The sequence below is a fragment of the Euphorbia lathyris genome, chromosome 6 (genome assembly GCF_963576675.1).
Source record: "Euphorbia lathyris chromosome 6, ddEupLath1.1, whole genome shotgun sequence".
NCBI classification, from domain to species: Eukaryota; Viridiplantae; Streptophyta; class Magnoliopsida; order Malpighiales; family Euphorbiaceae; genus Euphorbia; species Euphorbia lathyris.
The window spans coordinates 40,829,092-40,848,970 of NC_088915.1; the positions used below are offsets into that span (position 1 = coordinate 40,829,092).

General features: G+C 33.9%; 1 protein-coding gene across 1 annotated transcript in view; it reads left to right on the forward strand.

Annotated features, from left to right (window-relative positions):
• The first annotated feature begins 1,513 nt into the window (after positions 1–1,513).
• Positions 1,514–19,879, forward strand: part of LOC136233886 (glycerol-3-phosphate acyltransferase ATS12, chloroplastic) — a 31,011-nt gene continuing 12,645 nt past the window's right edge. Inside the window, exons 1-9 of the mRNA XM_066023612.1 lie at positions 1,514–2,001; positions 8,668–8,765; positions 9,804–9,890; positions 9,964–10,061; positions 12,750–12,807; positions 15,726–15,827; positions 15,918–15,979; positions 16,072–16,182; positions 18,789–18,867. Of these exons, the coding sequence (XP_065879684.1) occupies positions 1,659–2,001; positions 8,668–8,765; positions 9,804–9,890; positions 9,964–10,061; positions 12,750–12,807; positions 15,726–15,827; positions 15,918–15,979; positions 16,072–16,182; positions 18,789–18,867 (1,038 nt within the window). The 5' untranslated portion in view covers positions 1,514–1,658. The remainder of the gene's footprint in view (positions 2,002–8,667; positions 8,766–9,803; positions 9,891–9,963; positions 10,062–12,749; positions 12,808–15,725; positions 15,828–15,917; positions 15,980–16,071; positions 16,183–18,788; positions 18,868–19,879) is intronic.

A 19,879-nucleotide genomic window follows, 5' to 3' on the forward strand; every position in this document is an offset into this window, starting at 1 on the left:
TATGCCAACCCCTATAACATATTACTTGATTTGGGTTGATTTTAAGTTTATTGATCTTATTACAAAGTACAGTCTCACTTCATGCTTGTATGAACACTTTATAATTACTTAAACAAACTTAGGATTACTTTCTTTATGAAAGATTTGTGCCTTCATATATAGTTACATTTTAATGCTATATATCTGATTAAACAAATGACTAAATAAACAATTCATTCATGAATATTTATATCCTAAAACAATTGCCTTTAGGACACTAAACTCTAACACCAACATCATCATACTCGGCGTTATAAGTACCCCATACATCTTCATGTGGCATTTGATCAACAATTGGAGCACTACTCTCATGGTCCGACGTATGATTTGGACGTGCATTGTCTTGCGGAATATTACTCGTCTCAACATTCTATTCCTTACAACCTCGCAAGAATTTGTGCATCTATTGTGCGGCGTATCAATTCAACATATAGTGTCATCACATGAGTCAGATTCATCGAGCAATAGTTTATGAAGCATCGTACATCATTGTGATCTACAATAGATACTTTGTTTGGACTGTCTTTTGCTTGCACGGACATTCATAAATCATATAAGGTTGAATCAACATCTACACATGTGTAAATTCTCTCTTTTAACTTATCCAGCTTGATTTTTTTTGAAACCCGGAGCAACTTTGATTCACCAGCAACGTACGCCATAGTACTTGCAACTTTTTTCTATTAGCCATTCCAAGATACCAAACAAATAACAATATATATGGACAAACTATACTGTAAAGAGAAAAATACATTATCAAATAACTAAAAGAATAATGTCATAAACTGTGAAAATGTAGTTTGAAATTGAGTTTCACATTTGTCATTTGCGATCGGATATGCGAATTTGCGAATCGCATTTAATCAATTGCAGCACATATTTCATAAATGCAATAATAAATCCAATCGCATTTTGCTATATAGTATTCACATTTTATGTAAATGCGATGATAAATTCTATTACATTGTTAATAATGTATCACATATTTTATAAATGCGATGTGAAATCCTATACCAAAGGATCACATTTTTTTGAAGGGGTTCACATTTTGCGATTTGCGAATAGCGAACCCTAGATCTATATATTGCTACATGCATAAAAACTTTGAATCTAACCGTTTCTACATATTGTGTTTTCTTAAAAAAAAAGTATAACCTACTTGATGTATGGAGACAAATGTTAAACGTGATTTGGAGACAAATATTGAAACTTGCAAGTGATTTGGAGACAAATGTTAGTGCTTGTGAGTAATTAAGAAATGAAATGAAGTTGATTCTTGTGAGTGGTTGGTTTTTTGGAAAATATATAAAGGAAGAGCCTATTTAGCTAGTTTGTATAGGAAGGACTCTTAAAAGATTGATAAGGGTCTAGTTTTGTAATTTACCCCTTTATTACTATTGGATTTTTGATGCTAATCTGAAAAACATGAGCGCCGCCGTAGACAATTATAACTTCCATTCGGTTGCTAACCAAAAATCCAAAATTCAAAGCCACGAAAAGTTAGAAGCGCTCTTCTCTTTCTTGAAACAGATAATGGAATGGAAGTACTGAATTAAGAAAACTCGAAGAGCCAAATACTCACTCTCTCACTAAACATTTTTATTGTTTATGAAACAGAAATGAACCTTTCCGCTCTTCCTCCTGCATTCCTCTCTATAACTCCGTCGCCGTCCCCGTCCCCGTCGACGTCGCCCTCGTTTTCCGTTTTCTTTCCTTTCGTGTCACCGAGACTCTCTTTTCTTCCTCCCTTACATTCTTCTGATTCTCTCGCTCTACAACAACCGAGTGCGCGCAGGTCCGTCTTTTCTTGCTTGTTTTGTTCTCTTGATAGCAAAGCAATGTCTAACTTTGTCGACGAGGATAGAGAAGCTTTTGCTTCTGATAGCGGCATGAAAGACGACAAGAAAGAAGCGAAGAAGTCTACTCATATCCGCACTTTTCTTGCTGCTAAGACGGAACAAGGTTTGTGGCTCTTTTGTTTATTTATTTATTTTGTCGTCTATGGATTACAGAAAAAGTCTTGCATTGTTTTTTTCTATTCTTTTTGCAATTATTGGTGAAGATTTTGATACTAATACATTTCTGAAAATCTCGAATTTTCAATTTGAAGATGCTTGGTACTAATTGTGGCGGAGTGATGTAGTTAAATTTTGGCTTTAGATGATGCAAAGGCGTATGACATACTGTTCTCATTATTTTAAACGGTATTTGTTGCTTGAGGTTTGTGCCATCTGTGTTATACTATGCCTTTTAGGTTGTAAGTTTGTTCTCTTGTTTTAGGTTGTTATACCTTTGCAGTTTCAGTTTTTTTCATTGCGTGCTTGTGTCACATTTGTAGGATGGGGATTTTTTTTTCCTTGATCACATGTATAGAGCTTGTAAGTTGTAACTAAGTAATTCACTATGGGATATCCTTTTGTTTTCGTATGCCACTCTTGAGAAACTGCAAGGAAGAAATTCTATAGGTAATCTGTTTCTGGTTTTATTGCATTTCCTGGTATGTTTTGTGCATATGCTTTTAAACTATAGTTGTAGTGCTTCTTGGCATTTACACATGTAAGGGTCAATCCTTTTGTATATGCTGCTCAAATAACAAATGATTTCTTGTTAAAATTTACAAAAATGTTAGAACACTATTGGTTCAAATGAGTTTAAGCCCATCAGGCAGTAATTTGATTTGTTATGTTTTTAAGAATAATTGCACAAAGGTTTGCGCACTTTTTGGCCTATTTCTCTGTTGTTTAAATTCAAATACTTATACCATTTTTTGCACATGAAGTAGTCAAACTTTTTACAAGATAAGATTATATCTGATGGAGCCTAGTGGAGTCCCTATAGGAAAAGTGATTAGTCATGCAGATCTCAACTATTTAAAATGGTTACCATGTGGGACAAATTGAACGAGTGAGCAAAGTTAGCAGTTCATCTTAAGATTTTCTAATTCTACACATAATAGATGTTGGATAAATTAGTCATCTTTCCTTTGAAATTTATCAGATTCTGTTAACTATGTGCATAATTCCTCTTGCATGATTTAGGAACAAAATAGCGGTCACATATGGTGAAGTACAAGAAAATATGTAGCTCCTTTTCTTGGCTGTTCCTACTTTTGTATATGTCAAGTACTTCCAAGTAAAATAATTTATTTTGAATTTTTTAGTATTATGGGCAAATGCTATACATAAATAGTATTAACATGCTAGGTTGATTTGTAAGTCGTTTTGCCAGATTATAAAATTTGCTTAAGGGGAGGATCAGGGGGACAACCCATTACAAAGTAAAGTAGTCATATTAATAATATTTTGCTTTCATCTGTTCATAAACACGATATGCACTTATATTAAACTGTCTAGTATCTATCTTCAATAGGGTTAAATTGCATTTGCAAAAGATTGAGCTGCATCAATGGAACAAATATATGATTGTAGCCTATGTTGCCCGGACACGGGAAACGTCATTTCTGTAAAACACAGGACACGGATACGTGGGGGACACGTGTAAATAATAAAAATATTGGGGCACATTTATAAATATTAAAAATATATTTTTATATATGATTTTTTGTAATATAACTAAATAAATACATATAAACGAAAATATAAAACTCTTAACTAAACATAATAAAAGCTTTCCTCCTTAACACTAAAAACCTATTTCTTCGATGTTTTCATTTCTATCTTCAGCAACAAGTAGGGATTCTAGCTCCGGTTCATCTAAAGTGAGTTCAGCAAACTCAAGAACACCTACATCATCCATACTTTCAAATTCATCTCCACCAACATCCCACATTTTTGTCTTTTCACTTTGATATTCATCATTGCTCCTTGATAAAAGGCGAAGATTATTGTGGATATATACCAAATCTTGTGCATGTTGTGGGGTTAATTTATTCCTTCTAAATGAATGAATAAATGAGTAAGTGCTCCAATTTCTTTCAGATCAGGATGAAGAACTAGGTTGTCCAAGCAATTTAAAAGCCAACTTTTGAAGTAAAGGGGCGTTTGAACCAAAACATGCCCACCAACGTCTAGGATCTTGATCATATCTACTAGAAATAGAATCTGGATCATTAAATGAGCCAGTCTTAAGAGAAAAGTTAGCAAACTCATCGTTGGCCTTCTTTCTTTCATCACCATTAGCAAAGATTCTGCGCAAACATTTAAGTCTTTCTGTTGAAGCTTCAGGATCCACATGAGGAGCCATTCTACCTTCTCCCTCTTCAAGCCATTTTTCACTATAGTACCTTGAAAAAATAAAATTTCAAAAAGATAAGAAAACGGCATGTAACAAGGAAAAACTAAATATGAGAATTAATTTAGAAAATCACCTTGGATTTAGTGAGTGAGCCAAACAATGGAGGGGAGTATTATTCTTTGTCCAACGATCAATAAGAATAGAATGAACCTTATCATAGAAACTAGAAAAATTGTTGAGTCGCTTCTGTTCATGCTCAAAAATAATCTTCTTGACTTTTTCAATCATGGAATCCCACATCTCGTAAACTAAGTGAAGACATGGTTTGTTTGTATCACAAACTCTAATCATGTCATACATAGGTCCAGTGAAAGCAACTATATAATTAAGTTTTTCCCACCAATCATCCTCCAACACTTTCTCACGAACAAATTTAGCTTTCTCTTGATCATCGTCTCGATATTGTGCCCATTCATCACTTAAAACCATAAACTCTAAAGCATGTCTTATAAGTTTAAATCTTTTAAGCATGACAATAATAGAAGCAAATCGAGTATCAGCAACTGCAAGTAACCTCAAAGAGCTAAACTTATTAAACATAGCCAATCTCATAGAATGATTCATTATGAAATTCTTAATCTGTATAGCATCTCCATGAATCACTGTTATCCAATGACACTCTTCATATGTATCTTGATTAATTTCCACATTTTTTGCAGCACATATATTCTTTAAAGCAAGATTTAGTGTATGCACAACACATGGAGTCCAATAGATATGCGGAAACATACCTTCAATGATTTCCCCAGCACCTTTACAATTTCTGGCATTATCAGTTATGACTTGCACCACTTTCTCATGACCAACCTCATTAATAACTTCTTTCAAAATATCAGAAATGAATTTTTTATCTTTCACTTCACCCGAGCAATCCACAGATTTATAAAACATTGGACTAGATTCAGTAACAACCATTACATTAATTAATGGTCTCCTTTGTGGATCACTCCATCCATCACTCACAATGCTAACACCCTTCTCAGACCAAGTACTTTTGATAGAGATTAGTTGTCTATCTATATTTGCCTTCTCTTGTTGAAGCAAGGTGGTTCTCAATTTATTGTAACTTGGGGATACATATCCACCCAAACTATGATTAGAAGCAAACATGTAAGAACTCAAATAATTAGGATTTCTTGCCAAATTAAATGGCAAACCTGCTGTATAGAACATTCTTGCAATCTGGGCATCTAATTCAGCTCTAGTTTGCAAGTCAAAAGCTTTTGCTAGTGGAGAATCATCAACCCGTTTTCTCTTTATAGCATCAGACACGTTTTGATTAGATAAATATGAAGGGCTTGAAGACATACCAAGGGTAGAAGGAGCCAAAGGAACTTTCTTAGGTTGAGAATTCAAAACTGCATTTGCTGCTTCTTCTTCCACTTTTTGCATTTCAAATATATGTTCAGCTTTAACAGCCCTACAATACCCAATCCCTTGATTAGAAATCTTCAACAGATGAGCTCTTATTCTAGTATAGGAGCCTTGCTTTTCTTCACCACAAAAATTGCATATCCATCTACAATTGCCCCCTCCTCCTAATTTCGAATTTTTTGAACATATTTCCACAGAGGATGTTTATCTTGATCCTTTGCATTTGATGCAGTACTACTCCCGACAGGTTGGCTAGAATTCAAACTTCCTGATCCTGTGCCTTCTGGATCCATAATCCAATCTCCAAGCAAAACAGAGAAAGAGATGAGGAACGCAAGAATAGAGCAGCCCTATTTATATAGATTGATGGAGAAGTTTTAGGGTTTTTGTATTAATGGCTTTAATTCCCAGGAAATAAGAATCGACAATAAGTTTCTGGCTCTTCAAATATCTGAGGAATTAGAATCGATCGATGACCCAGGACAGGAAATTAGAATTGATAGATGACCCAGGACAGGAAATTAGAATCGATCGATTACCCAGGACAGGAAATAAGAATCGATCGATGACCCAGCCATTGTCTTACCCCCTCCCTTTTCTCCAAAAAATTCCTCCGCCATTGTCTTCTACAGCAGCGATCAATCGGAGTTCTTTTTCCCGGGACACGCGTATCCTTCACTGATACGCGTGTCCAATTTTCCGATATTACGGAAACGGCCCCGACACGGTGTCCCTGGCGTGTCCGGCCGTTTCTGTGTCGGAACCGTATCGGACACCGGATACGTGAGGTTGGAGCCGTGTCCGTGCTTCAGAGATTGTAGCTACATAGAACTACTTACTTTGCTGATAAGGTGTCTAAAGAACTATAAAGTTTGTTTAATTTAGGGAAAGACTCAGTCTGTGGTATAACTTGCAGTATATATTAACATTTTCTATGATAAAGAAAGTAAGAGATAGAAACCTTGTTCCTAAGGTTCCTCCATCTTGTAATCTCTTTTGTTGCTTTAGCAATATTGTTTTTGCGCCTTATAAGGTGAAATAAATTTGTTTTTATTTTGTTTTTTAATTTTTTTATAGATAAATGTTGCACTTTGGATTAGTGGGGAGCACAATTGACTGTAAGGCTTTTAGGCTTCCGTCTCACTAAGTGATTTCATCTGAGCTGAAGTTGTAGAAGTTATCTTTATTTAGGCTGCTAAAATTTCCAAGTCCTATCTGTCGGTGATTCTTAAATTGGAAATTGCAATATCACAAAGTTGTTCCTTTTTGTATTAGGAAACCTGCAAAGGACTTAAAGTTAAGAAAAGGGACATTTGTTAAGGGCTAATAAGATTCTTAAGACATGATGCGGTCCATTTTGAAATCTAAAAGTTACTGAAGTCCATTGCACATACAGGGTTTGTGTATTTGATTGGGCTTAATGTTTGAATAACAAGAGGGAGGTGATTCTTTTTCATACCCAAGTTGCGGACCTCAGTTTTAAAATATTTTGGTAACTAATCATTGCTTCTCTTAAATTTTGTACTCCTAATCTTGCAAATATTATATTCATTTTGCAGAAAAGCATTAATTTTTTGAAGCCTAAGGGCCTTTCTGGTACCAGTTTTCATGTTGTTTATATCTTTTCTATTTCAAGAAACAAGATAAGAGATTTCATTTGCAAAAGCAATAATAGGCCGCACTAATTTGGGTATCAATTCCTGTTGTTTTCGTAACTTTATGTTTTAAGTCATTAAGTAACCAAACCAAGTTTACTTTATATAATTTTTGAAATTACGGAAATCTAAAGCTAAAAAGAAAAAACAAAAAAACATGCCAAACATGCTCCAGAAATTTGCCTTGGATTTTTACATGCTATTTCTTCAAATCCTGCAAGTTTGTATTTTTATATCTCAGGATAGTGGAGGTGCAGATGTGAATCAATGCCTGATCTCATTGCAAAAGAGATATATCTCTTATCCTTATATTGTTTTTTGACTTGTTTTTCTTCTGTTTGCATTATAAATTTGATCACATAGTTAATTGGTTTATATAATTTGCTACTTTTAAGACTTGATCGTATATTTTTTTTTTTTTTTTTTTTTTGGGAATGGTTGCAACTTTGTATGATTCTTTGGATGTTCCAAACATGATCGAAGATACTTTTTGTTATAGTGTGATCCTGATTTGCCCTCATGTAGGTTATCTTATCCAGGTTGATATTTGTGTATGAAAATTGAGGCCTAACATCATGTTAAACTCTATTAAAAATGATGGAAAAGAAAGTCTATAAAGGAATAAGGGAGACAAATGGGAAATGACTGAGAATAGGTACTCAGTAAATTATAAATAAATGTACAAGAACCATTACTAATGAAAAATGCTTACCTAGGGGAGACTTAGAATTTTTATTTATTTGGGAGGAGGGATAGCATGGGATTGCAGGAGATTGGAAATTTATTTAGATTGTTAAGAAAATTGGGGATAGCTCCAACTCAGGAGGTACCTCAAAAGAAAAGGACTTCACATACATAAATGGATTTGTGTCTCACTAACTAGCCGATGTTGAATATTTAACCCACCTACTTAAGCTAGGATTGGACATCTACAGCATGAAATTTGCGCAATGGACATCTGCAGGTGATCCAACCATCAAGTGGCTAATGTTGCACTATGTGGATTTGATACTATGTCAAATTTTTGGGTCTAACTCCAAAGCAAATGGTACCTTAAAGAGGATTGCCTCGCATGTATAAACGAGACTAACTAGTCAATATGGGATGCTTAACATAGATGAAGGAGGATTTGAATTGACTAAGTATGACATTATTAGAAGATTTGTAATTGTTCACTTGAAACACAGAAATTCAATATCATTTCAATTAAAATTACCTTATCTAAAAGGACTATGAGGTCATTTATTAGTGATATGGACATATTCTTGCTAATTTACAGTTTCATGTATATCTTTTCAAATATAATGTGGAGGACAGTTTTGCTTATGTTAAATGGTCTATGCAGAGTTGCTATGTGGTATTAAGAAGGAAGTTGAAGCAGGGAGGTTGCCTTTAAATGTTGCAGCGGGCATGGAAGAACTGTATCAGAATTATAGAAATGCAGTAAATAAAAAAACTTAAAACTCGTGTTTCTGTTGCATGTCTTGGCATATGTTCTGCTTGTATTGGTACTTTCAAGTTGCATAATGATATGTGATAGACCAAGTAGACATGAAGGCCGTATTATTTCCTTAGTACAATCACATCCAGTCAATTAGCATGTTGAATTGATGACTTTTGTGGATGGTTTACATGTTGAGGGTCATATAGAGCTGGTTGTTTTTAAGTGTAAACAAAGGCCTAACTCAGGTACCTCAGAGTAGTTAATTAAACAATGTGGGGTATCTGGCACAACCCCCTCACGCCCAGAACCATATGGAGCGTGAAACAAATATCCATAGTGACCCAACATTGAGTGCAAAACTATACCATGTAAACAAAGACCTACCTCACCCCAAAAGGTATATCAAAGGAGTAGAATTGTCTCACATATATGAGGAGCTATGTTGCACGGAAGCGGGAAATGAAACAGAAACGGATACCGGGAAACGTTATTTCTAAGAAAAATTAGCTAGGAAACGCTAATGGAAACGGAAACGAACACGAAACGCAGAAACGTTAATGAAGAAGAGTTTCCGTGCAACATAGATGAGGAGTCATATAACTCCCTAATTAAGCAATGTGGAATATCCAACAGTAAGGAATCAATTCCTTATTTTTTATAAATTGTATCATTGATTGTGTTGCTGTCTATACAAAAGTTTTGAATTCTCTCATTCACTGAACTACTCATTTGCTTTGGTGTCCTGGTACAAAACAACAATAACAACAATCAACTTAACCCTAGTTAGCATGCAGATCCCTCTTTCCCCATTAGTCCTATTAAAAATGTAACCTTGTTTTGCTGTCCTCATTTTTGCAAAGGATTACAAATAAGCAGGGCCACTATTACTTCATGATTCTTTTTAGATGTCTTTCAGGCAGACTACGTTTTCCTTCTAGCCTAATGTCCTCTCTTTTAGTGTTAAGAGATTCAGTTCACATTTTTCTGAAGCCTTTCACATCTTCCATAAATTTTTACTATCTAGGTTCACATTTCAGGTTTTACAGAGTGGAATTCCCAATGCAAAAGATGTCATACTATCAAATATGGCTGCTGCATTGGATTGTATATCCTTGGATGTTGAGGTATTTGGACTTGTGCTTTCATATCAGAAATACTTTCTCAAACTTCTCAGTGAATTGTGTATTAAATTTTCAGGAGCCCTATGTTTTTTCACCTTATCACAGAGCATTGAGGGAGCCATTTGACTACTATAACTTCGGTCAAAATTATATACGTCCTCTGGTTGATTTTAGGTTAGTCCAGGACTTCTATTTTTCACATAGTTTGTCTAATCTCGATACTGCACTTGATCAGGCTATGCACAGCTTTCTATAAGTTAAGAGACTAATAAATGCTACAACTTTGCCCGAGCTGTTCATTTTAATCATAAATAATGTGACTACTAACTACTTCCCTCGTTCTATGACATGATTGTCTGAGTGTCTGAGATTCTTGGCATAAGAGACTGCAATTATTACTCTCTAACAGAATATATGAGGTTTTCTCCTCCCTGCTTTTTTTCTTTGGTTGCTTGTTTATTTAAGTTCCATATTATGTTTATGCCACACACACACAGATGTGCACAAGCACACAGACAAGTATGTGGTTTAGTTAATTTATTTGTTTCCCGATGTCATTGACTGTGCTTCTGATTTTATGCTAAAATAAAATGAACGTTGGTTTTCTGCTTGCTCTTTCATTTCTAGGAAAGGTAAAAAATTTGAGTCTGCATATAGGAAGGTAATTATGATTTGACTCATTCGTATTTAGGTGAGCATACTTTCCCTTTTTTTTTGTCAAGTTGAAGTTTTACCAAGGCAGGAATAAAAGATATATATATATATATATAAATATTTTACACAACAAAGTTTCTAGAGCTAGTGGCTTTTATGAGGATTTTGATATATCGATTCAATTAGAAAAAGAACAATGTTGACCTTCACTTGGCAAAAGCATCAAGGTATTAATCTTCTAGGACCTAGAGATGATACTAATTTCAAGAATAGTAAAGAGAAGATGAACAAGAAGAGCTTGAATGTGATTATGTAAAAGGGATTATTTTGAATTTGATGATGAAATTTATATGACTACTTTAGGAATCAATGGTATTTTTAATGTGGGATTATTGTTTTAGGTTAGAACTTTGATTTTTATTCTTTATTTTGGATTTAATAAATGGTTATCCTAAATTAGTTTTATAATATAGGTTTAATCGTCTTAAATTATGAATTGTTACTTTTATTCTTTGCACCTCACCTTTATCTGGTTTGCCCTTATTAACTCTTATTGCCTTCTATGCATCTATGCTTAAATTTATATGAAAGGATTTATTTTGAATTTTATGATGTGTAAGCAATATGTCTGCTTTAGGAATTAATGATATACTTAATGTGTAGGTTTATTGTTTTCTTTCAATGGAACTTCTATTTTAATCTCTTTTTAGGATTTAGAAACATTTATGCTATGTTTATGCATATTTAATGTCATTATATCATCAATTTTATTATATAAGTGTAATTATCTAATATTATTCTTATGAATTTAGCTACTTTTGTCTTTTCTCTTACCTTTATCAGGTGTGCATGTATCTTTGCTTTAGGAATTCATATTGTCTTGCACCTTTACTAATTGAGCATCTATGTTAAAATTTAGTTATTCCCACATTTCCTGTGGCATCACACCAAGGTCGAATGGCATGACAAATCCAAGTGGCTGAATTTCTGCAATATATATTAACTCAAAACTAAATTAGAAGCATTGCAAGTAATAATGTCTCCTAATTAATTCTAGAACATTAAGGTATTAGACTCAGAAGTTAGTCCCTGTCTTCTAAGGATTTAGAGTCTAAATAAATGTAAATGTGTTGCTTTCCTAAATTAAGAATAAATAGACTTCTTAAAGACATCCTTAAATTGAACAAAGCAGCAGCTAATTTGTTGAATGTGCTTATATGATTGTTAGAAGTAGAGGTGACAATTATGTATACGACCTGACAACACGACACGAACCCAACACAAATTTAGTGGGTTAGTGTTTTCTTAAACAGTTAATGGATCATTTTTGGGTTGGGTTAGGGTTGACCCGCTAATTCGAAAATGACATGAATATTTAAAATTATTATTATATCTTCTCATATTTTTACATGTCACATTAAAGGTAATAAAATTATAATTATCACTTGCGAACACAGCTCAGAACCTCCCATATTTTTACATGTTATCCTTAATAGAGATAGTAAAATTATATGTAACTTGTAAATATATTCCATGAACCCAACATGATATTGTTAAAGGTTTGTTAAATAGATTTTAGGTCAAAATTTTGGATGGTCATGGTTAAATTGTTAATCCAATAATGACATAAATATTTAGAAGCATTTCTATATATTCCTATATATCTTTTTTTATGTGAACATAGGTAGTAAAATTAAATGTGACTTGCAAACACGACACGAAATCAACACTGGCCTGATTGGGTTGAGCACGATTATGACAGAACATTTATTGGATTGGGTTAGGGTTGACTCATATGACACTAACCCAATAATTGAAGCTACGTGAATATTTTGATAATTGCCAACCCTAGTTGGACTAAAAAGTACTCGGAAGTTTCCAGATTAAGACCACTACTTGAAGTTCACGATTCTAATTCTCGAGTAGTTAACTGGATTTACTTTAATTTCTTGTTATCTCAATTGTGAAGGTAATTGGCACAGAAAAATAATCGTAGCGGGTTCTACATTTTCACCCTTTTTGCATATTTTTTAATATTTTGGAAAATTAATAAAAATAATTAAACTGGAAAGGTGCTATATCGTCAGAAAAAGCTGAAAGTATATTAGGTGATCCATGAATTGTAGAATGATTCCCAGAATTTCACAGGTATTATGTACTTGATCAATGCTCTCTCATGTGTAATTAAATTTAGTCATTTTTCTGCAGGAATTCATATGTTGGCAATATTTCCCTTTTCTGTGAAGTGGAAGAGAAGCTTCAGCAGGTATCTACATTTTCTTTTATGGTTATAGTTTCTTTGCTAACTACCTAATATAATTTGTTTATCGTCTGTTATAAATTTTGACATGGATTTCATATTTTTGTTCATGGATTTCATATTTTTGTTTTGCTGTATGAGATGATGACCTGTTAATTTCACTCTCTGTTCTTTTCTTGTTTTGATTAGTTCATTCTAAAACCAAGAATGTCCTGATCAAGCATCGACTTATTGTTTCATGTTCAAACTTTTGTCTTTAGACATGCTCGTGATTTTTCATTTTATTCCTTTAAATGGAGCAAAAAGAGGGCAGCATTAGCATAAATCTTTTGCAGTGTAATGTTTATAATTTGGATTAGGAAAAGTCAAGAAAGAAAATGAAAGCACAACTTGCTATAGCCTGTACACACTATCATATTGAATGCATAGATTAGATTAAAGAATTAAGAATATGGATAAAAAAAGGGTCAAGTGAAGTACACTTGAACAGGAGTTATTTGCATTTTGGTTTAGTATTTAACATGATGTGTAAGTTGGTAGGTCATTGGTCAACGGAGGTTTGTCAATACGTATCCTTCCACATCAAAATAATGTAGCAAGACCAGCTGTATAGAACTATTTGTATTGTTAATTTGGTATTGAAAAAATACGTTTCAGGGGCTTGGCATTTTTGAGATGACGCGGTTGCTGTCCACATTTGTGAGCTAGTAATAGATCCCTGATATCTGAAATCTCCCACAGCTCTGTTTCGGGGATAAGACTCTGGAAATTAGAAATGCTAAAATAGGAATAACGCTTGATATTATTAGAAACACCCAAACATATCATATTCGTAAATCAGAAACATAGACATCTGTCTCTGTGGAGATTTTGAGCTCGTCCATTATATGGTGGGCGGAAGCGGGCGGCAAGCGAAATGGGAGCAGCCTAAACCGCGAAAGTGGTATTATGGGAGAATAATACTAGCGTCGTGCTGCTAGGCGAAGCGGTGGAGTGTGTTGAACACATAGTTGATAGAATCGTACAAGTCGGCTCGACTCGTACGATTCGAGTCGATTCATGAAGATTTCGAGTCGTATCTATGGTACGACTTGAAGCCTTCATGAATTGGCCATGAATCGGCCGAATCGGCTGAGTTACCGATTCGGTCGATTCATGGCACAATGCCTAATATCTCTCTTCTCCGTCTGCACATCCTTTTCCATCATGATTTTTTCACCGCAAGTCTTCCTCCTGCGTTCTGGGCAAGTCTTCCTCCAGGGCGCGATTTTTTCTTCTCTTCTCTTCATCCTGTTGTTCATCTTTGGTGTGGTGTGCGTTTTTTCTGTGGAAGTTTCTGTGTAAGTCTTCCATTTAGATTTAATTGGGTTATGATTTAGTTACTTATATTATATAGGTTTATTTTTATGTTACAAATTATAATTTAATAGGTTTATGATACAAATTTTGGGGTTATGATTTAGGTACTTATATTATATAGCTTTATGTTTATGATACAAATTATCATCTAATAGGTTTATGATACAAATTTTGTTTAAGTATTAGATGTTTTTGATGAATTAAGGACTTATCTTATTATGGATATTTTTTTGTATGGTTTATAAAATGACTTATTTGTGATTTATATACAATTTTTAAAAACTGGATAAACGTATACAGAATTGTGTTTCCAGATTACTCAAACAAAAAAACTGCAATAGTTATGAAATTATGAGTTATGAAATTGAAAAGGTTTATGACTCTTCATTGCATAATTATTAAATTATGAGTTATAAACGCACACACACAGAATTAGGTTTCAAATAATTTATGACTCTTCACTTCAGTGAAGTTATGAAATTGAAAAGGTTTACGGTTGACTATTTGGATATTAAAATTGCATTTTTAGACTTATATTTAAAGTTAAATATGGTTAATATTTTATTTTTTTATAATATTTTGAATTTGATCCGAATCTTAACGATTCGATTCACGAGTCCCGATTCACAAAATGAGATTTCAAGTCACGAGTCGAATCTCGATTTAACAACTATGGTTGCACATGGAAGTTTTCCTGCCTTCTCCACCTATTTTTGATAGATAAAGGTAGAAAGATTTGAACCCAAGGTCCAGCTCCATCTGTGTACTCTGTGCTCTATCTATGACTGATGAGTAGAATCTAAAAAGTCTCCGTTTCATTTAGATTTTTCATAAAAACCAATGTTCCAAGAGCAAGTATTGTTACCGTGAACAGAATGGGACTCAAGCATAGGAAACAGTACAGAGACAAGAAAAAGGTTCCTAACCAACCAATCATTTAACAAAGTGCCAGATGAAGAGAGTATTTTGGTTGAATTTCTGTTGGTTCTTGTTGGAAACACGAGTTCTTGCATTGACTCCCACCTTATATGCTACAGAATATCATAAAGAAAGATGAATTTTTCTTATTGATGCTGTTACAGTTTTATCCAAGCTACTTTTTGATTCTTGCATTTGATTTTTAAACATACGAGGTTGTCGTATTTACAAAAGTGCTGGTTGGAGCCAGATATTAACCTCCTTTATTTGAGTACCTCTTAACTGCTAGTAGGCAGCTGAAAAGAGTAAGTACTATAGGTTAAGCCTCTGAATCTAGAACTTTGCTTATCTGCTTCTTTCCTGCATTGATTAATTATATGAGGTACAGTTTGAACACTTCCCAGCCGGTAAGTTGGTAAAAAACATACAGACACTTGAATTGCCTGGAATCTTATGGTAAAAAACATACAGACACTTGAATTGCCTGGAATCTTATTTGTGAGATGGCGAATAATGAACTATCTTTCATAATTTATGCTTTGGCACACTTGTAAATGACATGTTTATTCCAAGCATTCTTTGATGTTGCCATTTCTTATGTGTTGTTGTTCCAAATGAAAATGGTTAGTTTCTATTATTGATTCCAGGGTCATAACATTATCTTGATATCAAACCACCAAACTGAAGCAGATCCTGCTGTCATTGCATTGTTGCTTGAAAATACATATCCCTACATTGCTGAGAAATTGGTGAAGATGATCTTTCCTCCATCAGCTTACTAAATGCGATTTCTGTGTTTGAGATACTTTTATAATCACATTAAACTTATACAACTGCAGATCTATGTGGCAGGGGATAGAGTTGTAACAGATCCTCTTTGCAAGCCATTCAGTATGGGAAGGTCCTTATAGAGCTTTGAATCTCAAAATACTGATTATGTTCCATCAACTTGAAATAGTCAGGTGAAAAGTTTCAAACTTTGCATATTTTCAGGAATCTTATATGTGTGTACTCAAAGAAGCACATGGATGATGTTCCTGAGCTTACGGAGATGAAGAAAAAGGCAAATATACGAAGCTTGAAGGAGATGGCCTCAATTTTAAGGTAATTAATTTACTACTTAATCACATGGTTAAGAATCTTGGATGTAAAATTAACTGGGGTTTTGGAATTTTTGAAATGTTTGATTGTCTACTATTTGTTTAACTCAACTGGGGATCAAATGCTTTAGAAAGTCCCAAAAGTGAGACTGATGAGCACATCTTGCTAAAAGGATATTTTGACAAAATACTAGTCAGGGAAAGTATTGGGTTGTAGGGGTAGGCATGGTTAACCGATACTTTCAGTTAGGTTTTCCGGTTAACGGTTTTTAAGCATTTTCTCAATGCTTAACCAAAAGCAATAGTTAACCGTAATCCAACCCTAAACATTTAAATAATATTAGTTGCTCAATTAAATTACATTATTTCATTTTTAAAGCCCACTTTAGTAAAATTGAGGCATACTAAGACAACTTTGCAATGACCCAGTCTGGAGTGGGTGGCGTCGGGGTAGAAGGCTTGACCAAGGAGTGGCCCTAAGGGATGGTGATGGGGGGTAGGAATGAACTGAATCCCGATTGCGGCTTATTATTAAGGTGGGAATTCAATACATGCCGACGCGTTTTAAAGTCGTGAGGTCCATGATGTTGGATTTGGGCCAGAGCGGACAATATCTACATAATATTGGGCTAGAATGTTAACTTTGAAGGTTAATCTTGTGCTACTGGTTTCGGGGGGAAATAAAAAACAAAAAACAAAAAATCTTGCCAATAACCAAACTATGTCTATTGGTTTCATCAGTTTATAGGTGTGTCATGGAACCGTTTTAGCTAAAAGCTCAAGCTGATAGTTAAAGGTCCACTTCATATTAATAGCTGACACACCCCCACACGCGAAAGCACACTTGGGCTTGAAGCGTGACAACACATGCCCATATTACCATGTCCTGCAAATAACTCAACAAATGGGGCTGCCAGGAATCGAACCCAGGACCACTTGGTCACACTGGCTCTGATACCATGTCATGGAACCGTTTTAGCTAAAAGCTCAAGCTGATAGTTAAAGGTCCACTTCATATTAATAGCTGACAATAGGTTTTAAAAACAAGTATGGCATATGGTATTACACTTTGGCTAATGCACATAAAAATAATATATTTGACACCTAATAACCATTAGAACAAGAAAAATAACATTTTATCTTTCTGAAGTTTGATATACATTATAATTTTATAATATATTAAAAATACTAAAGCTATTAGTTAATAATTTGTTATATAATATCTGATGTATGTAAATATATATAAACAGTTTGGTTAACGGAAACAGTCAGTTTTTAACATTTAAAACCGAAAACAGAAAAAAATCTTTTTTCTTTAAACCTAAACCGAAAAAATCTAGTTCCTTACATTTAAAATAAATCAGTTTTTAAGTATTTATATGTTTTAATATTTATGAATCCTTAGAGAAAATATTTTTTGTACTTTTGTTTGTTAAATCATTCAAAGGATCTTATTTTTCAAAATAATAATAATATAAATGGATAAGGTTCATGTATAAAGGGCGGCCCGGTACACTACGCGTCCCCACTAAGCGAGGGTCCGGGGAGGGGTCCCACTACAAAGGTGTATTGGGGGCAAGCCTTCCTTGCCAATCTTTTTGGCAAAAGGCCGTTCACACACATATTTATATATATATAACTCGGGTTCTTATACGGTTATTTGTTTTTGTAGATGTGCCTATAAAATTATTACTCCTTCCGTTTCACATAATACCTGTCACTTTTAACCATTTATTTCTCGCTTTTAGACTTACAATGTTTTTTTTCAAGCTTAGGATTGTGAAAGTGTCTTGGCATTTAGAAAATGTATTAAATTCATTGTTTAGAGCCAATCAGATTTAAGTTTATGCATTAAATAATTTTGAGTTTTTCTAAACCATTCTAAATTCTAAGACAAATTAATTGCTCCTTAATCCTAGTGAAAACAACAAAAGTGACATATGGAACCGAGGGAATATAATTTTTAATCTCTATCCTCTGTTTAAGTTATTCAACTGTACAACTTTCATTTTAGTTAGATTAAGAATTTTTTATTGTCTTCATCAAAGAAATAAAGAATTTTTAATTACTGTTTTGATTTGACATTTAAAAATCTTTGGAAGTTAGAGAAAATAAAAGCCAAACCCTGAAAAACTTTAAGTGCATTTTTTTTTCCTTTAGACTGTGATACTAACCTCATTCATATGTGATTGTCGACAAAAAATGAAGAAGAAAGAATTTAAGTGGAGCCCGAAAAGACGAACACCTCTTTAATTTCAATGAATCCCTGAACAGAACATAATAGATCCATATATTTTTGTATTTGTATGTAAGAGTAACACCGTAACAGCATTGCTTGCTCATTTCGAAATGGCAAAGAGAGATTGTTATGTGCATTTTACTAATCTTGCACCTTGTAGTTACTTATTTTTCTGTTTATCATTTGCTGTTCTTTAGGCAAACTTTGTTTTTGATTTAAATGCTTAAGGTGCAACTTGATGCTTCTTAAATGATTTTCTTGTGGATGAACTTTTATCCTAGATTTTATCTACTTGCTTGATGTGCTCAGACAATGACAGTCATACTGATGGTCTATTTAGGAAACCTTCTAAGATGAATACTTGAATACAGGGAGGGGTCACACATAATATGGATTTCACCAAGCGGTGGTAGGGACCGCCCAGATCCTTTAACTGGAGACTGGTATCCGGTAAGTGTTCTTTACATTTTCACCTTGTTTCTTGTTTTGGAAAACAAAAATTCAAAAGTTGGTGCTTTAAGATGTATGATTATTACTATCAATTTTCATTTCATTTTATTCAGTAGCTTTGGATTTCAAAGTTTCTGCAATTTTCTCATAAGCACTAATCTAATACGTACCTCAGAGCTTCAAACGTCATAGTGCAATATGGCATCTTGGGTTAATAACTGAAACAGTCAACTTCTACCAACTTTGCAATCTCGGGATATACTAAGAAAATAACCCACTTACCGGATACTTCAATATTTTAATTAGAGTAAAATGGACATAGATAGCGAAATCAGTATACGTTCTAGATATGGTATCCCAGCACTGATTTTTTATTTTATTTTTTGCTGGTCTTGATATATTCTGCTGCAAGGGCTGTATTGAGATTGATTTCATGTGTAATCTATTGCATTTAGGTGGCCTGGCTACAATTGCTCCCAATAAAATAATGTATTAATAATGTATTTGCTCTACTTAGCTATTTCAGAAGTACATACTAGAATTTCAGATCAGGAAAGAGGTTAAGAAATGATCAAATAAAGATTAGGCATTCAACTTTTAGGTTTTTATGTATCTGTTTAAACAATGACCATTCAGTATTTTATAATTTCGAATCAATCCTGATATGAGTTCAAAACTCAGGGGGCATATTTAGGTTCGATTCTTGGGCGTGGATATGGGCAGGAATTGTTTGAAACTTTAGCATGGGCTCCGTTGCCAGTGAGCATGACATGAAGTCATCATGCTCCTTATGTCCTTCCTGGCCTCCAACAACTTGCATTCTACACTAATCTGATACAATGTGCATTGTGATAGGAAAAGTTTGGTTGGAGAAACAGAAATAAGCTGGATCGTTCGTGCAAAATTTGAGAAAATATCACACATTATGATTATAAAATAGTAAAATTTCAGAAGTAGAATTTTCCGTTTAGCTTGCCATAGATGCAGGCTCTAAATTTAGCTAGAGAAATTT